Source organism: Bufo gargarizans, chromosome 8 (genome assembly GCF_014858855.1).
Source record: "Bufo gargarizans isolate SCDJY-AF-19 chromosome 8, ASM1485885v1, whole genome shotgun sequence".
In the NCBI taxonomy this organism is placed as follows: domain Eukaryota; kingdom Metazoa; phylum Chordata; class Amphibia; order Anura; family Bufonidae; genus Bufo; species Bufo gargarizans.
In genome coordinates, this window is record NC_058087.1 from 136,901,881 (window position 1) to 136,922,593 (window position 20,713).

The following is a 20,713-nucleotide window of genomic DNA, read 5'->3' on the forward strand; positions in this document are numbered from 1 at the left end:
GATACTTCCAGCGGTGAATTACATGCTACGGCTTGAGACGTGACTACGTGACATGCTGGCGTCCGTACGAACAAGCCAGAGATAATCAACGCAGCAGCGCTTGTTCCAAAAGAACATTTCCTTCAATATCCAGGTCTGGAAGGCTGCAATTCTACATATATTGCCTCGACCAAGGAGAAGGTAAGACCCTATACAGGGTTCAGAATAATACAAGCCAGCATTACATTGCTCCAACAACTTGGACATTGATCCACTATCTGCAGTCAGATAGGACTTTTCTTTTCTCTTTTTTTCCCACAGAGGTCTGTGGATTGGGCAACAGACTATATTATATTTCAAGAATCACTGTACCATTTGTCTGCTTTGTTCTATATTACCGATCCCTAGCTATATTTCGCTATTTATTCATTTATTTATCTGTATACCCCTAGGTGACAATTGCATTTATTGAATTTTACTGTGTATTACATTGTTCATTATTTTAAATATTAAATTGTACGTGATCACTTTATATTGTACTAAGGATTGTTTTTATCCACACATACAGAGTGCCAGTCCATAACTTTTCTCTTTATTCCCAATTTTTATCTGTATGGGTGATACAGCTTCTTTGGACTAGAGCACCTGATCCGTATCACACAGAAGTGAGCTATTCCTATCACCTAACAAGTTTATAATATAAAATAAAGTCACAGTTTTGAAAATCAGCTGTTTATACTGTATATTTAATGTTCAAATTTCATAAAATAATCATAGCATATTGTTTTTTTTAATTGGCAGAGCCTACTTATGTTTATTAGCCCACAGCTGCCTTGCCTCTTAATTTTAGCGTTTAACCTGACTTTAAAGGGAACCTGTCATCACCTTTAGACCTCTTTCACATGACCGTATGGCTTTTTCAGTGTTTTACGGTGCGTTTATCACGGACCCGTTGTTCCATTTTTTTGTTTCTGGTGTGTTTTGGTTTCTGTTCCGTTTTTCCGTTCCGTTTTTCTGTATGGCATATATAGTATACGGTAATTACATCGAAAAAATTGGTCTGGACATAAAATTTTCAATAGATGGTTCCGCAAAAACAGAACGGATACGGAAGACATACGGATGCATTTCTGTATGTGTCTTTTTTTTTTTTTGCAGACCCATTGACTTGAATAAAGCCACGGAACGTGATTTGCTGGCAATATCAGGACATGTTCTATCTTTCAATGGAACGTAAAAACGGAAATACGGAAACGTAATGCATACAGAGTACATTCCGTTTTTTGTTTTTTTTGCAGAACCATTGAAATGAATAGTTCCATATACGGACCATATACGGAACGCAAAAAACGGCCCGTAAACAGAAAAAAAAAACGGTTGTGTGAAAGAGGCCTTATGCTGCCTATATTAACGGCAGAATAAAGTAGAGACAGGTGAGATGATTTCAGCGGTCTGTCATTTATAATTTGCAAGTGGTTGTTGAGAACCAACATCACAATCATTGCAGACTGGGCCTGGAAAAGAGTCACGGCCACCTGAGAAAAGTCATGGAGAGAACTGCCAATCATCACCAGATGGGTGAGAGAGCCGGAGATTATGAATAACCAGGACTCTTCTCAGGTAGATTTGACTCTTTTCAAGGCCTGGGCTGCATTGATTATGATGCTGGTTCTCAGCAACCACTTACTTTTAGCTCATGAGAGACACATCGCTGAGATCAGCATTTCTGTCACTATTTTATGCTGCCCTCAGTGAGATCAGCAGAAAAGTTGATGACAGGTTCCCTTTAAGAATCCTTTTTTAGTCCCATTTTAGTAACCAGCGTGTGCTTCACTTTCCAGGGAGTCGTCGACAGTTTGGCAGTATATTGGAGAACAAAGTGTGTATACTTATTGATGCATCCAGTTCCATGGCTCCCTTTTTGGCAGAACTACAGAAGGGGTTAATATCACTACTGTGGGAACAACTAAAGCCAAGAAATATTTGGTAGGTGATTAATCAGCATAATGAATGTCATTGCATCCAATTATTAGTCATATTTTGCAGGCCTTTGCATGCCCAATTTATTGCAGAAATGTTACATTTTTCACTCATTTAGGGTACTTTCACACTTGCGTTGTTTGATTCCGGCAGGCAGTTCCGTTGCCTGAACCGACTGCCTGATCAGGCAAACTGTATGCAAACGGATGTCATTTTTTCTGACTGATCAGGCATTTTTCAGACTGATCAGTCTGAAAAATGCCTGATCAGTCTGAAAAATGCATTGCAATACCGGATCCGTTTTTCCGGTGTCATCAGGCAAAACTGATCCGTTTTTTTTTTTTCCTCATTTTTAAAGGTCTGCGCATGCGCGGACCGGAAGGACGGATCCGGCAATCCGGTATTTTGAATGCCGGATCCGGCACTAATACATTCCTATGGAAAAAAATGCTGGATCCGGCATTCAGGCAAGTCTTCAGTTTTTTTCACCGGAGATAAAACCGTAGCATGCTACGGTTTTCTCTTTTGCCTGATCAGTCAAAATGACTGAACTGAAGACATCCTGATGCATCCTGAACGGATTGCTCTCCATTCAGAATGCATGGGGATATGCCTGATCAGTTCTTTTCCGGTATAAAGCCTGTGTGACGGAACTCTATGCCGGAAAAGAAAAACGGTAATGTGAAAGTAGCCTCACTAAGCTTTTTACGCTAGTCTTACTGTGGATTCCCCCCTACGCGGAAGTAAGATTCGGCTAATTTTATGACGAGGCATGAGTCTCATCATAAATTAGGTGCATCTAAGGCAATCCGTGTGACTAGCATAAAAAAATTACTCAGGCCCCTGTTTCCAGCCCCCAACACCCCTCCGTCCCTCCCAGCTATCAAACATGCCATAAAACCAGCCATGCGACTAATTATTGTCGCATGTCCTGTCAAAAAAGGGACTTGTAACTTTTTTTTACGACTAACAAAGTTGCAAGTCTCTTCATAAATGACCCCCAATGACTTTTATGGGCAGCTAGATAACTGCAATCAAAACTTTGCAATGCTCTGGCTTTTTTTGTTGTAAAGTTCCTGTTCAGCTCTGGTGTTGCAGTAACCCTATGGGTAGTAAAACTTACCTGGTGGCCCTGGTCTCCATTGCGACCAGTGATTGACTGAGCAGTCACAGAGGAACCAAGAAGTAGGGACTGGTGAGGAACGGGAAGCAATAGAATGGGAATCTATAAGTTGACTATGAATTTTGATCTTATTATTTTACACCATAATGAGCCTTTTTTAAAAAAATCTACAGGACCTCTTTAAATGAGGTAGTTTCATCTTGCCTGTTCAGTGCTGCCGCTGGTCTGTAGTTCGGCACTTGCTGCCTCTTCTGCTGATGGGTCCCTGTCTTCAAACTGAACGCACAAGAAAATTCCACTTTCGTTATGTCATTGAGCTGCTTGTTTGTGCGTGTGCGTGTTTGGCCGGGTTTACCGTTTAGTTTTTCGTTCTTCTAATCCGTCAAAAGAACAGAAAAAATAAACAAACAATGGATCCTGCATTTTAAGCATCTGTTTATACACATTCTGAGATCCGTTATTTTAGACGAAAAAAAAACCCATTGACTGAAACAGATGCAAAATGTCCATATCTGAGCATAATGGATGCTTAAAATACAGGATCCATTTTTTGTTAATTTTTCAGTCCTTCTGGCAGAACCCGGCCTTACCTGACGCAGCTTAGGAAGTCATTTTATTAACCGCATCGGTGCTATCTCAGTCCAACAGCTCCAGGGCTACTTACTGGAGCTGTACTACTGAAACCTGAGTTGCTGGAGCAAGGTGGATGGCACTGGAGCTGGTGTGCATGAATATGCATGCTCCCGGGATCCCCACCAGCACACTGTACAAGCACAACCACTTCTGCTACATTGTAGTGGTGGCCATATCCACTCGCAACAAGCATTACGGAAGGAGGCACTTCCACTAAATGAATGCATTTGGTAAGTAGTGCCTTCTAATGCATTGGGCTACAGGATGGGGCCATTTCTCTTCACTCCTTTATGGCTTTCATCACACATTGCATTGCAGTTTGATACATTTATTGCTCTTCATAGATGAAAATAACCATTATGTATGCATGTATGGGACTTCAACTTGCCACTTGTGCACACTGAAGTTAAGTATTAACAAGCAAACTGAAATTGCTGCTTGGTAAATATGTTTTCCAATCTGTCTAAATGTGCTTTTTCACCCCACCATTCACTTCATTGTAAACACATTTATATTATCTGCAAACAGCTAATTTGTTGTAGCCAACAGGCCTGATCCTTCTGACTCTCTTCAGTGTAGTGGTTTGTGCAGAACATTGGCATGGAAGTGTATTAACAACTTGTCATATCTGCACAGAGACCGATACTATTGCACTGCATTTTCTATGGTGTTTTTTTCCTATACATCATTGTTTTGTTTTATTTTACCCCTGATTTGATTAGGTTCAATATGATCAGCTTTGCTGAAAACATTGAGGCATGGCAGGAGTGCTTAGTGGAGGCCTCTGATGAAGCTTGCCAAGATGCAGTGCAATGGCTTTCCAGGCTACAGCCCCGGGGAAACACCTGTATTCTTCATGCTTTGGAGGTTGGTGAAATTTAACCTTTCGCATTATCATTTTGCCCTTTATTATGTTTTAAGACTATGTAACATAGATACAGTCATCTTGTCTGTGCCCCCATCCCTTCTGAAAGCAGAAGCACACGTGTAAATTTATTGCAGGTTCCAGGAAAGGGAGGCTATACATTGCACTGTAGCAAATTCATCAAAATCATTACGTGGCAAGTTCACATGATGGATTTAGCAAAGGCAAGATTTATTCAGCAGCAAATACTGCAGTGGTCTCTGCTACAGTTTTTTTTATTTGAAAGCCATGGACCTGCTGACAGTTTTGCCCCCTGTAATGGATCTACACAATTACTCTCAAATATTGTTCACAAATCTGTCTAAATCTGTGTTAGTGAGCACTTCTCCTTTGCTGAGATAATCCATCCCACCTCACAGGTGTGGCATATCCAGGTGCTGATTAGACAGCATGAATATTGCACAGGTGTGCCACAATAAAAGGCCACTCTGAAATGTGTAGTTTGATCACACAGCACAATGCCACATATGTCGCAACGTTTGAGGGAGCGTGCAATTGGCACGCTGACTGTAGGAATGTCTACCAGAGCTGTTGCGCTTGCAATGAATTAGGGATCGACCGATTATCATAGTTACCAATATTATCGGACGATATTCATGATTTTCAAAGTCATCGGCATCTAACCTTGCCGATAATGCGTCCAGCGCACTATCACAGAACATGTTCCCTCAGCGCACAGGGGAGAAGAAGTCACTCCCCCGTGCTGCGCTGCCAATGAGGAGAGACGGGAGGAGGCGGTGCCCACCCTATATGACAGGAAGTTGCGATCAGCTACAGTTAACCCCTCAGGTGCCGCTGATCGCAGCTCCCTGTCAGAGGCAGGGTGCCGGGTATGTGATTCTGCCGCCGACACACCCGCCTCCTGTATTAAACATTAATTGTCATTAGTGGTGCAGTGCGCCCTCCCCACTATTAAAAAGATTGGTGGTGCAGTGGGCCCTCACCCCCCGCCCAAATATTAAAGTAATTAGTGGTGCAGTGCGCCCTCAATCCTCATGGATTGAGTGGCCCATGGTGGCGGTGGGGTTATGGGCAGGTGTATGTTATGAACAACGAACACAGGTGCATTTTATTGATGGCATTTTGAATGCACAGAGATACCGTGACGAGATCCTGAGGCCCCTTGTTGTGCCACTCATCCACAACCATCACCTCATGTTGCAGCATGATAATGCACGGCCCCATATTGCAAGGATCTGTACACAATTCCTGGAAGCTGAAAACATCCCAGTTCTTGCATGGCCAGCATACTCACCGGACAGGTCACCCATTGAGCATGTTTGGGATGCTCTGGATCGGCGTATACGACAGCGTGTTCCAGTTCCTGCCAATATTTTGCAACTTTGCACAGCTATTGAAGAGGAGCGGACCAACATTCCACAGGCCACAATCCACAACCTTATTAACTCTATGCAACAGAGATGTGTTGCGCTGCGTGAGGCAAATGGTGAGGCAAAATCGCATCCAAAGATGTACATAGCCTTTGACAGTCTTTCTTTTTGCACTTATGCAAAAAAAATATATGTATATATATATATATATATATATATATATATATATATATTATAATTAAATATTATATTTAGCTGTATGGATTTATCATGCTTGACTCTAGGTAATCAAAACTTTGTAAGTGACCTGGAAAAAGGAATAATTTCATTCTACAAAGCAGAAATGATGGTAACTTGGCAGAGAATTCCTTTGTGCACTAGTTAATACTGAAACAAAATTACATTTACACAGGATTCAAAAACTAATTGGATTTCCTCTTTCAGAAAGGTTTTGCTTATCCAGATGTACAAGGCGTCTACCTCCTGACAGACGGGAAACCAGACGTTACCTATAACCTCTTGCTGGCAGAACATCTTTTAAAGTCTCACAATATTAAAGTGCACACTGTTTCTTTCAATACTTCAGAAAGGTATGTGTCCATAAATAATAGATTTATTACACAAATCAGCGACAATGTGTATGTTGCCTCAGAGAGGTAGAGGATATACTATAAAATATTATTGTCTCCCAAGACACATACAAAGGAAGTTGCTGACATACAGGATAAATCACTTCTATAAATAAAAACATATAATTACCCCCTTTCCCTAAAATAAAAATAATTAACCAATAAAAAAATAAACATCATGGACATCGTCGCGTTTAAAAATGCCCATACTATTAAAATATAACAATATTAATGCCATACGGCAAATAGCATAACGTCCTCAAACATTTTTTATAAAAAGTAATCAAAAAGTCGCACACACTTCAAAATGGTATCACTGAAGAGTACAGATTACCCACAAAAATTAGCCCTCACACAGCTCCATACATCTAAGGCTACTTTCACACTGGCGTTTTGGATTTCCATTTCTGAGATCCGTTCAGGGCTCTCACAAGCGGTCCAAAACAGATCAGTTTTGCCCTAATGCATTCTGAATGGAAAAGGATCCGCTCAGAATGCATCAGTTTGCCCTCGTTCAGTCACTATTCTGCTCTGGAGGCGGACACCAAAACGCTGCCTGCAGCGTTTTGCTGTCCGCCTGATGAAGCGGAGCCAAACAGATCCGTCCTGGCACACAATGTAAGTCAGTGGGGACGGATCCGTTTTCTCTGGCACAATAGAAAACGCATCCCTCCCCCATTGACTTTTAATGGTGTTCAAGACATAACAGATACATGCGGTTGTATTATTGTAACGGAAGCATTTTTGCAGATCCATGACGGATCCGCAAAAAACGCTAGTGTGAAAGTAGCCTAACTACAAAAAAGTTGTATCATTGTAATATTACTGACCTGGAGAATGATAGTAACAGGTAAATTTTACCGCATAAAAAAAAAAACTGTGTAAGAATTGCATTTTTTCCCAATTCCACCCCATTTGGAATTTTTTTCCAGCTTCCCACTACATTGTATACAAACGTAAATGGTGTCATTAGAAAGTACACCAAGTGCAAAAAATAAGCCCTCATAAGGCTATGTGAATGAAATAATAGAAACGTTAGGACTCTGGGAAGGCAGGGAGTGAAAAATGAAAATGCAAAAATGGAAAATCGCAAGGTCCTGTAGGGGTGAAGGATGCACCGCAAAAAAACCCCACAAAAAACTGATTACATTGCCTTTAGCTTATGACTCCTAAATATAACAGACAAGTGGCACAAATTCTAAAATAAACTGAATTATAATGTCCAGACGGTATAACGATAAATTACCCGTCGTTGGTATTTCAGGAAATAGGCTGTACAAGTATAATTCATCGGCCAGTAATTGGCATACAGACCGAGCGCACACTGTTGGTGTAAAGAGAAATAGTTGCCAATGAAAGCACAAGTGAATGACTGTAGAGATGCCAGCTGGTAAAAGTGAGCGCGGAGGAGGTTGCTGACATCACTCCACCGGTTATCTGTGTAGAGCAGGGGTCTCAAACTCGTGGCCCGCGGGCCATTTGCGGCACTCGGTACAATATTTTGTGGCCCCACCTGCGCAAAAATGAATGAATGAAAAAAAATATATAATAATCATCTGACTTACTGTAGTACTGCTGCAGCTCCGCCCGCCGAGCCTGCGAGTGCCGTCATGGCAACACGCGGTCACATGGGCTCAGGGCAGGCCACGGGAGTGGGACAGGGTGAGTGAGCAGCGCCGCGGCGGTGGGAAGCAGCCAGAGCAGAGGGACTGTCAGAGGCGAGCAGTCTGACACAGCCACATCGGTCAGAAAAAGATTGCATTGAAGAGTCGCAGGCAGCCGGCAGCAGAGTCAGTACAGGTCAGGTTGTGTTATGTTAGGGTAGCGAGTGTGATGTGAGTGACAACACAACATGGATGGCATGGAGGGGGAGAAATATGATAACATGGATGGGGGGGAGAAATGTGACAAGATGGAGGATGGAGGGAGCCAGAGGGGGAGAAATGTGACAATGTTACAAGGCCAGGGGCAGCTGGTCAGCGCTGCCTATGACAACGTGAGAGCATTCTCCACAAAACTTGTGTTATGGAAATCCCAGCTCTCTCAGACAAACCTTTGCCATTTCCCAGCATGCAAGGCACTTGTGGATGCAGGCATACCATTCAGTGGTGAGAAAAATGTTGATGCTATTTTTAAGCTAGAGAAGGAATTTGATCACAGATTTGCAGACTTCAAAACGCACAGAGCCACTTTCCAAATTTTTGTGGACCCCTTTTCCTTTGATGTGCAAGATGCCCTTCCTGTGCTTTAAATGGAGCTCATTGACCTGCAATGCAACTCTGATCTCAAAGCCAAGTTCAGGGAGATGAGTGGAAAAGCAGACATGCATGGGCAATTTTTGAGAGAATTGCCCCCCAGCTTCCCTGAGCTTTCCCGAATGTTCAAGCGGACCATGTGCCTTTTTGGGAGCACATATTTGTGTGAAAAGTTATTCTCCACCTTGAACTTCAAAAAGTCAAAGTACAGGTCTAGACTTAATGATGAACATCTTCAAGCCATACTGAGGGTCTCAACTGCTTCCTCTCTAAAGCCAAATGTGGTTCAGATTTGTGAGAAGAAGCGCTGTCAAGTCTCTGGCAGCAAGGAGTAGGCAAAAGTTGCCATGTTCAGAAGAGCTGTTCATGATCTTCACTCAATGTTCTATTCATGTTCAGGACACTTCATGTTCAGAAGAAATAATGAAAACTGTTAATAATGACATTTGAGGACTTTTTTTTTGTGAAATCCCTTATGCGACCCAGCCTCACCCAGACTCTGCCTCCTGCGGCCCCCAGGTAAATTGAGTTTGAGACCCCTGGTGTAGAGGGTGTTGGCATTTCAAGTGACTGTAGTGTAGTTAGTGCAGAGGACATGGCTAATGTTAATTTTATTTACTCATACGTGGCATACACGTGTTCTCAGCGTCTCCACAGGAAAGGAGCGAGCGCTCACTCAGGAATGCAGATGTCTGTGCAGATATGCCGAAATGATCCGGTTGTGTGAAGAAACTCTTGTTGGGATCTTTAGTGTCACATCTTGCTTTTATGAAACTCAAAAGAAAGCGGCCATGTGTAGGATGGTTCCTAAGGCCTCATGCACACGACCGTTGTTTTATTCCGTGTCCGTTGTTCCGTTTTTCGTGATTTTCTGCGGACCCATTGACTTTCAATAGGTCCTTTGAAAACTCGGCTAATGCACCGTTTGTCATCCGCGTCCTTGATCCGTGGTTCCAGTCCGTCCACAAAATATAACCTGTCCTATTTTTTTCACAGCAAACGGTTCGCGGACCCATTCAAGTCAATGGGACCGTGAAAAAACGTGGAGGCACACAAGATTGTCATCCGAGTCCGTTTTTTTTTCCTATCATTTGCATGGCAAACTTGACTTAGACTTTTTTTTACTTTCCTTTATGTCTGGTGACCCTCCAAAAATCAAGGAAGACACACGGAAACAAAAATGGAAACGGATCACTGAACAATGGAACCCCATTTTGCGGAACGGAACACAATGACTGTCGTGTGCATGAGGCCTTGATGAAATGGAGAATGATTCTGAGCAATAATGACCACATGTAAATAAATCTGTGGAACAGAACTCAAATGCATATTTACAGTGGTAATGGTGCAGTAGTATAGAGTATCTGCTAAACGTGTTTTGGAGCCCCTGTCGCCTTCCTCAGTAGCATATAGATTAAATCTATATGTAAATCGGCATTTGTATCCAGTACCATTGACTTATTTACACCTGATCATTATTGATGGGTGATCATAACCATGCAAATGAGCAGTGTATTGTGTGACGGAAAAATGAATCCAGCCAGGAAAGAGGCAATATGGACAATCACAATACATTAGTAAGTGCCTTGTATTAACTTTCTCTACATGATAAAGGCAGTTTGCTGAAGTGAGACAACCCCTTGAAAGGGAACCTGTAACCTGAATTTTGTCTATAGAGCTGCGGACATGTGCTGCTAGATCGCCGCTAGCACGTCCGCAATATACATTCCCCATAGCTCTGAGAGCTTTTATTTAGGCAAAAAAATGATTTTATATATATGTAAATGAGGCAAGTAAGGAGCCCAAGGGGCTGTTACTAACGTTTCTGGAGCCCAGCCACGCTCACTGAGAAGGAGCCCAGCACCGCCCTGCATCCTCCGAATCCTCCGGACGTGCTAGTGGCGATCTAGCAGCACATGTCCACAGCTCTATGGCTGGGTTCACACCTGAGCGTTTTACAGCGCGTTCCTACGCGCTGTAAAACGCACAACAGGCAAGAACCAATGATTCCCTATGGGAATGGTTCTCACCTGGGCGTTTTACAGCGCGTACGATCGCGCTGTAAAATGCCCGACGCTCAAACAAGTGCTTGAGCTTTTTTTTGGGCGTTTGTCGCGCGTTCCCGCACATAGATATTCGGGAACGCGCGACAATGTGTGCACCCCTATCTCTGTATGCGCGATTGTAAACGCCAGTACAATCGCGCATACAGAGCGCTCGTTTCAGAACGCTCAGGTCTGAACCCAGCGTATAGGCAAAATCCATGTGTCAGCATCCCTTTAAGGATTTCCTGGCTAATTTTTGCACTTTTGAGCAGTTTTTCCACAATGCTATCAGTTGGAATAGAATCTTTATTAGGTGCATTATTAGATGTTTTACACTTTGCCAGTCCTCTAGTTATTTTAGGCGTCGCCAGGCTACACTCCAAATGGTGATTACTACATGTACCTACAGGGGTTACAAATGAACTGTTCTCAAACATAACAGTCCATTAGAAGGATATAACAGTGAAGCCTCTCGAATATGTATATTCTGCACAATGCACCACTCTCTCTGTATGGACAGCCATAGAGGACAGGCTGTCAGTCACTGATAGGAATCCCTGCCCAGAATGAGCAGGGATTTAAATGACTGATTCCACTTTTTCCACAAACCTATATATCAATCTGCTCAGCTCCTCCTGCTCTATAACCTGCTGCCTGCAGATTAAACAGCATGTTCAACATGACACGTTCCATCCTACATATGGCTACTTTCCTATGAGTTCCATAAAAGCAAGATGTGGCAGCAAGAGTTTATTCGCACAACCGGATCATTTCGGCATATCTGCACAGACATCTGCATTCCTGAGTGAGCGCTCACTCCTTTCCTGTGGAAACGCTGAGAACACGTGTATGCCATGCGTGCCAGCTGGTGAGTAAATAAAATTAATATTAATTAGTGCTCTGCACTTACTACCCTACAGTCACTTGAAATTCCAACTCCCTCTACACAGATAAGCGGTGGAGTGATGTCAGCAACCTCCTCCGCGTTCACTTTTACCAGTTGGCATCTCTACAGTGATTCACTTGTGCCTTCAATAGCAACTATTTCTCTTTACACCAACAGTGTGCGCTCAATGAATTATACTTGTCTTAGGGCTCAAGCCCACGAACGTAAGGGCTCCGTGCCTGTGCTGCGGACCGCATACGGTGGTTCCGCAATACATGGGTCACCAGCTGTGTGCATTCCGCATCACGGATGCGGACCCATTCACTTGAATGGGTCCGCAAATCCGGAGATGCGCTGCGGAAGCACGGATCAGAACCCCACGGAAGCACTACGGAAAAAAATGCAGATCAGATGCGGACCAAAAACACAGTCATGTGAATGGGGCCTAAAAGGACCATTATTACATACATTGGGTTATACTCACCTGTGGCACTGCAATGAGTTAGGCACTGGCCTTAAACCTGCAACCAGTCAATATTTTATTGTAAAGATATCTATTTTTTATCATTCTCCATTTAGATCAGGAAATGAATTCCTGAAGCGGTTAGCCACTTTGTCTGGAGGGAGATACCATTCTCGACATGGGGATATGGATGGACACTACGTTGCACACAGGATGCTGACTGAAGGCTTCACCGATGAAGATGTATGTATTGTTTTGTTCTGATTTGGCCAAATGCATTAGACAGCTATTGGCCGATTGCTTGGTGATCCAAATAGTCATACAGTCCTGATCAAAAGTTTAAGACCACTTGAAAATGGCAAAAAATCCTATTTAGCACGGCTGGATCTTAACAAGGTTCCAAGTAGAGCTTCAACATGCAACAAGAAGAAATGGGAGTGAGACAAAACATTTTTTGAGCATTCAATTAATTGAAAATAACGATTAAACTGAAACAGGCTGTTTTTCAGCTGATCAAAAGTTTAGGACCACATGCCTTTAAAAGGCCAAATCTGTGCAAAGATGTGGATTCATTGTCATTTTCTGTCAGGTAGTCACACATTGTGATGGCAAAGGCAAAAAAACTCTCCCTTTTTGGACGTGGTCGGGTTGTTGAACTGCATAAGCAGGGTCTCTCGCAGCGCGCCATCTCTGCTGAGGTGGGACGCAGTAAGACAGTCTTTTGGAATTTCTTAAATGATCCTGAGGGTTATGGAACAAAAAAGTCAAGTGGAAGACCCAAAAGAAATTCACCAGCACTGAGCCGGAGGATCCAATTGGCTTTCCGTCAAGACACTGGACGATCCTCGACCCAAATTAAGGCCCTTACTGGTGCTGACTGCAGCCCCATAACCATCAGACAACATCTGAGACTGAAGGTGTCACGGACGGTGTACAGAAAACAAGACAAAGCAACATGCATATATGACTCACTGGATCCAAAGCTAAGGAACCAAAAGGGAGACCCCTGCACAAGACCTGAGACTTTCCCTGGCTGCTCAGCCTATGCAAAGATCCCAGAGGTGGATGGTTGCATATCCACGTACCTCGACTGTATAATCCCTGAACACCCTACAATAGTGAGGGGACACGACCACCGGCTCCCTACACCAGACACGGAGGGAGTCAGGGTCACCTGGGATCCAGCAAACAGAAAATAACAGATAAAAGTTCAGCACTTAACTTTGTAGCAGACTGCAAAACAGGACCAGCATGCACACACACTCCAGGAAGTAGTATAAGCCGCCCAGTAATGCATTATGGGGCGGAATTTAAAGGGATGCAATCAGTCCAACTACATGACAGCTGAGAGAGGCTAACGAGATGAGGAACTGAACCTCACAATAAAGAAAACTCAAGGAGGAGGTTCTGAAAGGCTTCTGTCAGAGCTTCTCAGCTGTCTGGTTGTGACAGAAGGGCTTCAAAAGCAAAAAACTTCTTCAAAGACCTCGTCTCCTTGAACGCCACAGAACTGCTCGTTTTGACTTTGCAAGAGAGCACCAAACATGGGACATTCAAAGGTGGAAGAAAGTTTTATTCTCTGATGAGAATTTTTTTTTACCTTGATGGTCCTTATGGTTTCCAACATTACTGGCATGACAAGCAGATCCCACCTGAGATGTTTTCTACGCGCCACAGTGGAGGGGGCGCCATAATGGTCTGGGGTGCTTTTTCCTTCAGTGGAACAATGAAGCTTCAGGAAGTGCAGGGGCGTCAAACGGCCGCAGGCTATGTCCAGATGTTTCAGAGAGCGTTCCTCATGACTGAGGGCCCTCGTCTGTGTGGTAACGACTGGGTTTTTCAACAGGACAATGCTACAGTACACAATGCCCGCAGGACAAGGGACTTCTTCCAGGAGAAGAACATAACTCTTTTGGCCCATCCTGCGTGTTCCCTTGATCTAAATCCAATTGAGAACCTTTTGGGGATGGATGGATGGCAAGGGAAGTTTGCAAAAATGGACAACCGTTCCAGACAGTAGATGGCCTTCGTGCGGCCGTCTTCACCACTTGGAGAAATGTTCCCACTCGCCTCATGGAAACACTTGCATCAAGCATGCTGAAACTAATTTTTGAAGTGATAAACAATAACGGCGGAGCTACTCATTACTGAGTTCATGTTTGGAAGTTGGATTTCTGTTTTGGGGAGGTTTAGGGGTTCTAAACTTTTGATCAGCTGAAAAACAGCCTGTTTCAGTTTATTCGTTGTTTTCATTAAATTGAATGCTCAATTTTTTTTGTCTCACTCCCGTTTCTTCTTGTTGCATGTTGAAGCTGTACTTGGAACCTTGTTAAGATCCAGCCATGCTAAATATGATTTTTTTTTTGATCAGGACTGTATTTATGTGTAGTTGAGGGGAGAAACATAAGCTGAGTGGACTTGCAGCTGGATCTCTATCCTACCCAAATCCCTCATAAATGTATACAACCAGCTTATAGGACTCCTCAGTCCTACTTATCTCCTCAGCAGATTTGTCCCTATGACACTGGCTGACCTGTTACATGTGCACTTGGCAGCTGAAGCCTTCTCTGTTGGTCCCATGTTCATATGTGCCCGCATTACTGATATGAGCTCTCTCTGTAACTGGTTAATCAAAGTTTAGACGATGTGGCAGTTGCAGAGAAAACAGAGCCTCTAGGAGTAATGGCACACCCTCGTTGCTCCAAGAGGCTCATTTGCATATATGCAACATGGGACCAACACAGATGCCTTCAGCTGCCAAGCGTGTGTCTTTTCTTCATATAACTGACTGCCAGGGGTGCCATGTGTCGGACCCCCGCCGGTTTGATATTGATGACCTTTCCTGAAGGATAGGTCATCAATATTAAAAGCCTGGAGAACCCTTTTAAGCTTTAGCTTGATATAAATCGAGGAGAGCAGTGAATGGGGAGATCTCTGGATCCATGTGAGGTACAGGGCTGGTTCTAGCTTTGTTAGAAAGAGATTGTCATGATTTTCATTTTGTACATGAGTCATGTGATAACCCCTTTAAGGTATACGCATGACATATACATTAAATGGATCCTTCAGAGTCAGACACATGCCATAGAGCGGCATCCATCACTGTGGAGCCCCATTGTAACAAGATTATTTACTGGACTCCCTGGGATGGAAAAGTGCAACGTACAATGTTTTTAACATCTTTTTCTTATATATGTTAGAGATGGGACAAAAACATGATATGAACAGAGCCTAAAAACAGCAGAATAGAATTTGTATATGATAATACAATGTGATTTTTATCTTTAACTGTTAAATTATAGGATCCAGTCCTCCCTGTGTTTGAAGGAGATGATTTAAAACTACTTGCAAAAGAAATAGACACAGCTCGCCACTTTGTCACCCAAGCCAGATCTTTCCAGTATGTATTTCATTCACATTGATATATCTCTTTCAGTGATGACACTTGTGGTTATAAAATATTAACAGTAACAAGAGATTACTTTGTACCTTCACTTTTAATGCTGTGGTATATAGATAGAAATATTCTGGATATATCTACATTTATCTGCCTCTCAGTCTTTGATCAAACAGTTATATTTAGGCAATGTGCTGTAAAAACAACAACAAACATAGGGTGAGAATGTTTCCTTATTAGGGTGTGCTATGTATAAGCACAACACTACAGTGATCCCTCAAAATACAATGGCCTCAGGATACAATATTTTCAACATACAATGGTCTTTTCTGACCCATCATAAGTTTAAACTAGACTCAACATACAATGCCTCCGACTTGGATCCAACCAATTAACGGCACTTCTCTGGTAAAATAGCTGGATTAGTTACTAGGTAGCAGCTATTCCTGGCTGTTCTATGTAAGGACTTGTTTTATTTGTCTTAGTTATCTGCTTATCTTTCTTAAATCTTCATCTTCTCTTATCTTGGATGACATGTTGGGGCTTTGGAACCAATTACTTAACAATACAATGGTCGTCCTGGAACCAATTAATATTGTATCTTGAGGGTGTATTGTAGGTGTTTAAATGTAATAGTTTTGGTGATTTGGATATTCAGCCGCAGATAGATCTCCCCACAGGAAATGTCCTTCTTCCAGGAGGATAATTTATAATATTGTATTGGTATTACTGCATGGCGCAAAAATCCTCATGGCTTAAAGCGTATAGGAATCTTGCTTTCTCGTGCATGGCATTGGGGGACACAGCATCATGGGTATATTGCCCAGCTGCCACTAGGAGGCTGACACTAGAAACAAAAAAAGTGTTGGCTCCACCCAGGTGGGCTATACCCCTCTGCCAGAGCCGAGAGAGATCAGTCTTGTTCTAGTGTCCGTAGGAGGCAGACATGACCTGCTATCTTTTTTTCGCAGGTCATCCTGCTAATTTTTTATTTTATTTTTTCTTCTTTTTTTCTCTGCAGGTTTCGGCCTGCTGCAGGGGTGGCTCCATCGTGTTCCACTTTAGTTGCCCCCCTGCGGGCGCATACTCAAGTACCTGGCAGCCACCCAGTCCCCACTTAAAGCTCCCCCCCCCCCCCCCCATGGAGCGGAGTTACTACATGGATCATACCTCCGTTCTGGGGCCACTCCGGAGGTCATTTTCGCTGCTCCGTTTTTCTGGGCACTCATTCCCCTCAGCACTGTGTCCCTCCCACCCCGCGCCTGCTTCCGGTCACCTCCGCGATTGCGGGCGTCCGCTCCCGGCAGCTCCTTCCCACCTTAGGCCCCGGCTTTTTCGGCTTACTAGGCCGCTGGTCACGTGGGGCGGAGCTTTCTCTCCGCCCACTCCTGGGTTCCCGGGCTCTCTCATTCACCCTCCCCTCCGTGGGTGGAGCCATGGGAGGCGTTTTTTTTTTTTTTTACTCCAATCCTGTTTCTGCGCGGGCTTCTGCCGGTCACGGAGGGCGTTCCCTTCTCTCTGCCGGCTCCTTCCTCTCCTGCACCCGCTCGCCATCTTGCTGCTCCTCTCCTGCGCTGCGGTTTTCTCCATCTGGGACACAGCACCATTTGGATCTGGTAGGCAGCCTTTTGGCTGACTTTTTTCCTTGCAGGCTCCATTCTAAGCCCTCATGTCTTCCTCTGGTCGGGACCCCACTCCCCCTGCTGGGATTTCTACTCATTATGCCTGTTCTCTGTGTAATAAGAAGTTCCCATGCGGCCAGTTTAACTCTCTCTGCGCACAGTGCCTCGACCCCAGACCCGCCAAGTCCGCCCCTGCGGTCCCCTCCGGGTCGGTTCTTCCGGAATGGGCTGCTACCCTGTCCCAAGCCATAGGGAACTTTGCCAGCCTTTGCCAATCCTTGGCGCAGTCTCTGGACCGTCTGCCTGCTCAAATTGCGGCCGCCCCTAGCAGGGACTCCCCCGCTGAGGACGTCCGTTCTCTCTCTGGCACGCGATCCCGCAAGCGACCTCGTAGGGTCTCGGCCGGGTCCCACTCTTCCTCGGACCATTCCCCGGATAAGTCTGAGACGGGCGAGATTTCTTCTTCTGCCGCTTGCGCTGCTCCTGGGGACTCCTCTGATTCTGAATCAGAGCGGTGCTCGGCGATGTCTGCGGCCATACAGGATCTCATTAAAGCCATCCGGGACGCGCTCCATGGCTGCAGGACGATCCTTCTTCCTCCTCCCAGGAGTCAGTGTCCTTCTGCCGTTCCAGACGTTCCGCTGTGGTTTTCCCTAATCACGCTCATCTTGACGCACTTCTGGCTAAGGAGTGGCGTCACCCTGATCGGCGCCTTCACCTCGGATGTCCCTTATACTTTTTCTGAGGAATCCGTCAACCTCTGGACGGTTCCTCCTCAGGTAGATCCTGAGGTGGCTCATCTGGCGAAGGCCACTACCCTTCCCCTGGCTGACGCGGCTTCCTTGTCGGATCCCGCTGATACGGGATAGACTCCTTGGCCAAGTCCATGCTGCTTCCTGGGTGGCCAATGCCTGCGCGATCTGGGCAAAACAGCTCATCCGAACCTTACCTCCAGACTCGGTCCAGGGGGAACTGGCAGCGCTTGCCTCTCAGATCTACCAGGCCTCCAAGTTTCTTTGTGATGCCTCTATGGAATCCTCTCGCCGCTCCGGCCGTGCGGCCACTAACTCTGTGGCCATACGCCGCACCATCTGGCTTCGTTCTTGGGCGGCGGATTCTGCCTCCAAGAAGGCTGTAATTTCCCTTCCCTTCCTCGGTGGGAAGCTTTTTGGGAAGTGTTTGGAGGAGCTCATCTCTGAGGCCACTGGCGGTAAGAGTTCCCTTCTCCCCCAGAACCAGCCTTGCCGCCGTCGCTTTCCTGGGTCATCCTCTCGGGTACAGACCTTTCGTTCCTTTCGGGACCCTTCCGCCCGACCAGACAAGAAGTCCACTAGGCCTTCCTTTAAGGCCAAGCCCTCCTGGCATGCCAAGCCCAAACCTGCTCGCCACTTGACCGGGGCCACTAAGCCACCTTCTGCATGACTTGGCCCCGGTCAAGGTGGGGGGGGGGTGCTTGCTCATCTTTCAGAATATCTGGCAAGCAAGTGTGGAGGACGCTTGGGTTCTGGAGGTGGTCTCCTCCGGATACAAAATCGAATTTTCCGGTCTTCCGTCGGGACGGTTCTTCCTGACGTCGCCCCCAAAGTCCCCCGCCAGGGCAGATGAGTTTTTTCGGGCCATTCGTTCCCTTCGCTCTCTAGGGGTCATCGTTCCGGAATCAAAACGCTCTTAGGGGTTCTACTCGAACCTGTTTACGGTTCCCAAGAAGGACGGTTCGCTCCGCCCAATCCTGGACCTGAAGGCGCTCAATCACTTTGTTCGTGTCCGTCATTTTCACATGGAATCCCTGCGGTCGGTGATCGCCTCCTTGGAGGCGGACGAGTTCCTGTCGTCTTATCTACACGTCCCCATTGCCCTCTCCCATCAAAAGTTCGCGGTAGGTTCTCTTCATTTTCAGTTCGTCACCCTGGCCTCTGCCCCGAGGGTTTTCACAAAGTCACAAAGGTGCTACCGCCTCTCGTGGCCCTTCTCCGTGCCAGGGGGGTCGCATTGGTGCCTTACCTGGACGACCTTCTGAACCGGGCTCCGTCATTGGAGGACAACCTGTCCAGCCTACGCATCACCCTCTCGGCTCTTGCCCAAATCGGGTGGCTCATCAACCACTCCAAGTCCTCTCTCGTCCCATGCCGGAGGATGCCCTTTCTGGGCACGATCTTCGATACTCGCCTCGGGCGGGTGCTCCTTTCCCCAGAGAAGATTGCCTCTCTTCAGGTGGGGGTGACTCGTCTCCGCGACCCGTCCCCCTTGACCATCAGGATGTGTATGCGCGTCCTGGGCAGGACGCGAGACCTTCAATTGTTCATCCTATCCAGGTGGGACAAGTCCCTGGCAGGCCTCGAGAGCCGGACCAGTCTCCCTCCCGAGCTTTGCCAGGATCTCTCCTGGTGGCTGAATCCTCGGACGGTGTCCCTGGGCCGGTCTTTCCTTCCCCACAGTTGGCGGGTGATCACCACAGATGCCAGCCTCTCGGGTTGGGGGGCAGTCTTCGAGTCCCTCACTATCCAGGGTCTTTGGTCTGTTCAGGAATCCTCCCTGCAGATCAACGTTCTCGAACTCAGGGCAATTTTCCTGGCACTGCCTCACTGGACTCCCGTCTCCGCAGTCTCACGATCCGGGTTCAGACGGACAATTCCACCGCCGTGGCCTATCTGAACCATTGGGGAACTCCAGACGTGGATCTCTTTGCGTCATGCCTCAACCGCAGGCTCCCGTGCTATGTTCCGCGGTCCAGGGACCCTCAGGCTCTCGCGGTCGACGCCCTAGTTCTGCCTTGGTCTCAGTTCGACCATCTGTATCTTTTTTCCCCCCATTCCTCTGCTTCCCCGAGTGCTCAAGCGTCTCAAGGCAGCCAGAGTTCCGGCAATCCTGGTGGCTCCGGATTGGCCCCGCAGGCGTGGTACGCGGATCTGGTGTTTCTGCTCGCCCTGGCGACTTCCTCCACGCCACGATCTCCTTTCCCAGGGCCCTCTGTTCCACCCGCATTTACCTCAGCTTCGTTTGACGGCGTGGCTGTTGAGACCGTGGTCCTGTAGTCCCGTGGTCTCTCGGACTCGGTCACCTGGCGATGCTTCACGCTCGCAAGCCCCAGTCGGCCCGCATTTACTATCGGACCTGGAGAGCGTATTTTGCCTGGTGCGAATCTGGTCGTTTTCGCCCTCTCCGTTTCTCCGTCCCTAACATTATGGCTTTCCTTCAGGCCGAATTTGATAAGGGTCTTCGTCTGGCTACTCTCAGGGGGCAGATTTCGGCCCTCTCGGTCCTCTTCCAGCATCCTGTGGCCTCGCGGGCCCAGGTTAGGACTTTTCTCCAGGGTGTTGCTCGCCGAGCCCCTCTCTTTCGCTTTCCGGTGGAGCCATGGGACCTGAATCGCGTCCTGGACGCCCTTCAGTCATCGCCCTTCGAGCCCTTGGCAGAGATCTCTCTGTCGTTTGTCTCGTTTAAGGTG

General features: G+C 46.1%; 1 protein-coding gene across 1 annotated transcript in view; it reads left to right on the forward strand.

Annotated features, from left to right (window-relative positions):
• The window catches only part of VWA3A (von Willebrand factor A domain containing 3A), a 148,098-nt gene that overhangs the window by 102,836 nt on the left and 24,549 nt on the right, over window positions 1–20,713 (forward strand). The window contains exons 28-32 of the mRNA XM_044304340.1: window positions 1,821–1,965; window positions 4,438–4,582; window positions 6,416–6,561; window positions 12,366–12,492; window positions 15,552–15,649. Coding sequence (XP_044160275.1) covers window positions 1,821–1,965; window positions 4,438–4,582; window positions 6,416–6,561; window positions 12,366–12,492; window positions 15,552–15,649 — 661 coding nt within the window. The remainder of the gene's footprint in view (window positions 1–1,820; window positions 1,966–4,437; window positions 4,583–6,415; window positions 6,562–12,365; window positions 12,493–15,551; window positions 15,650–20,713) is intronic.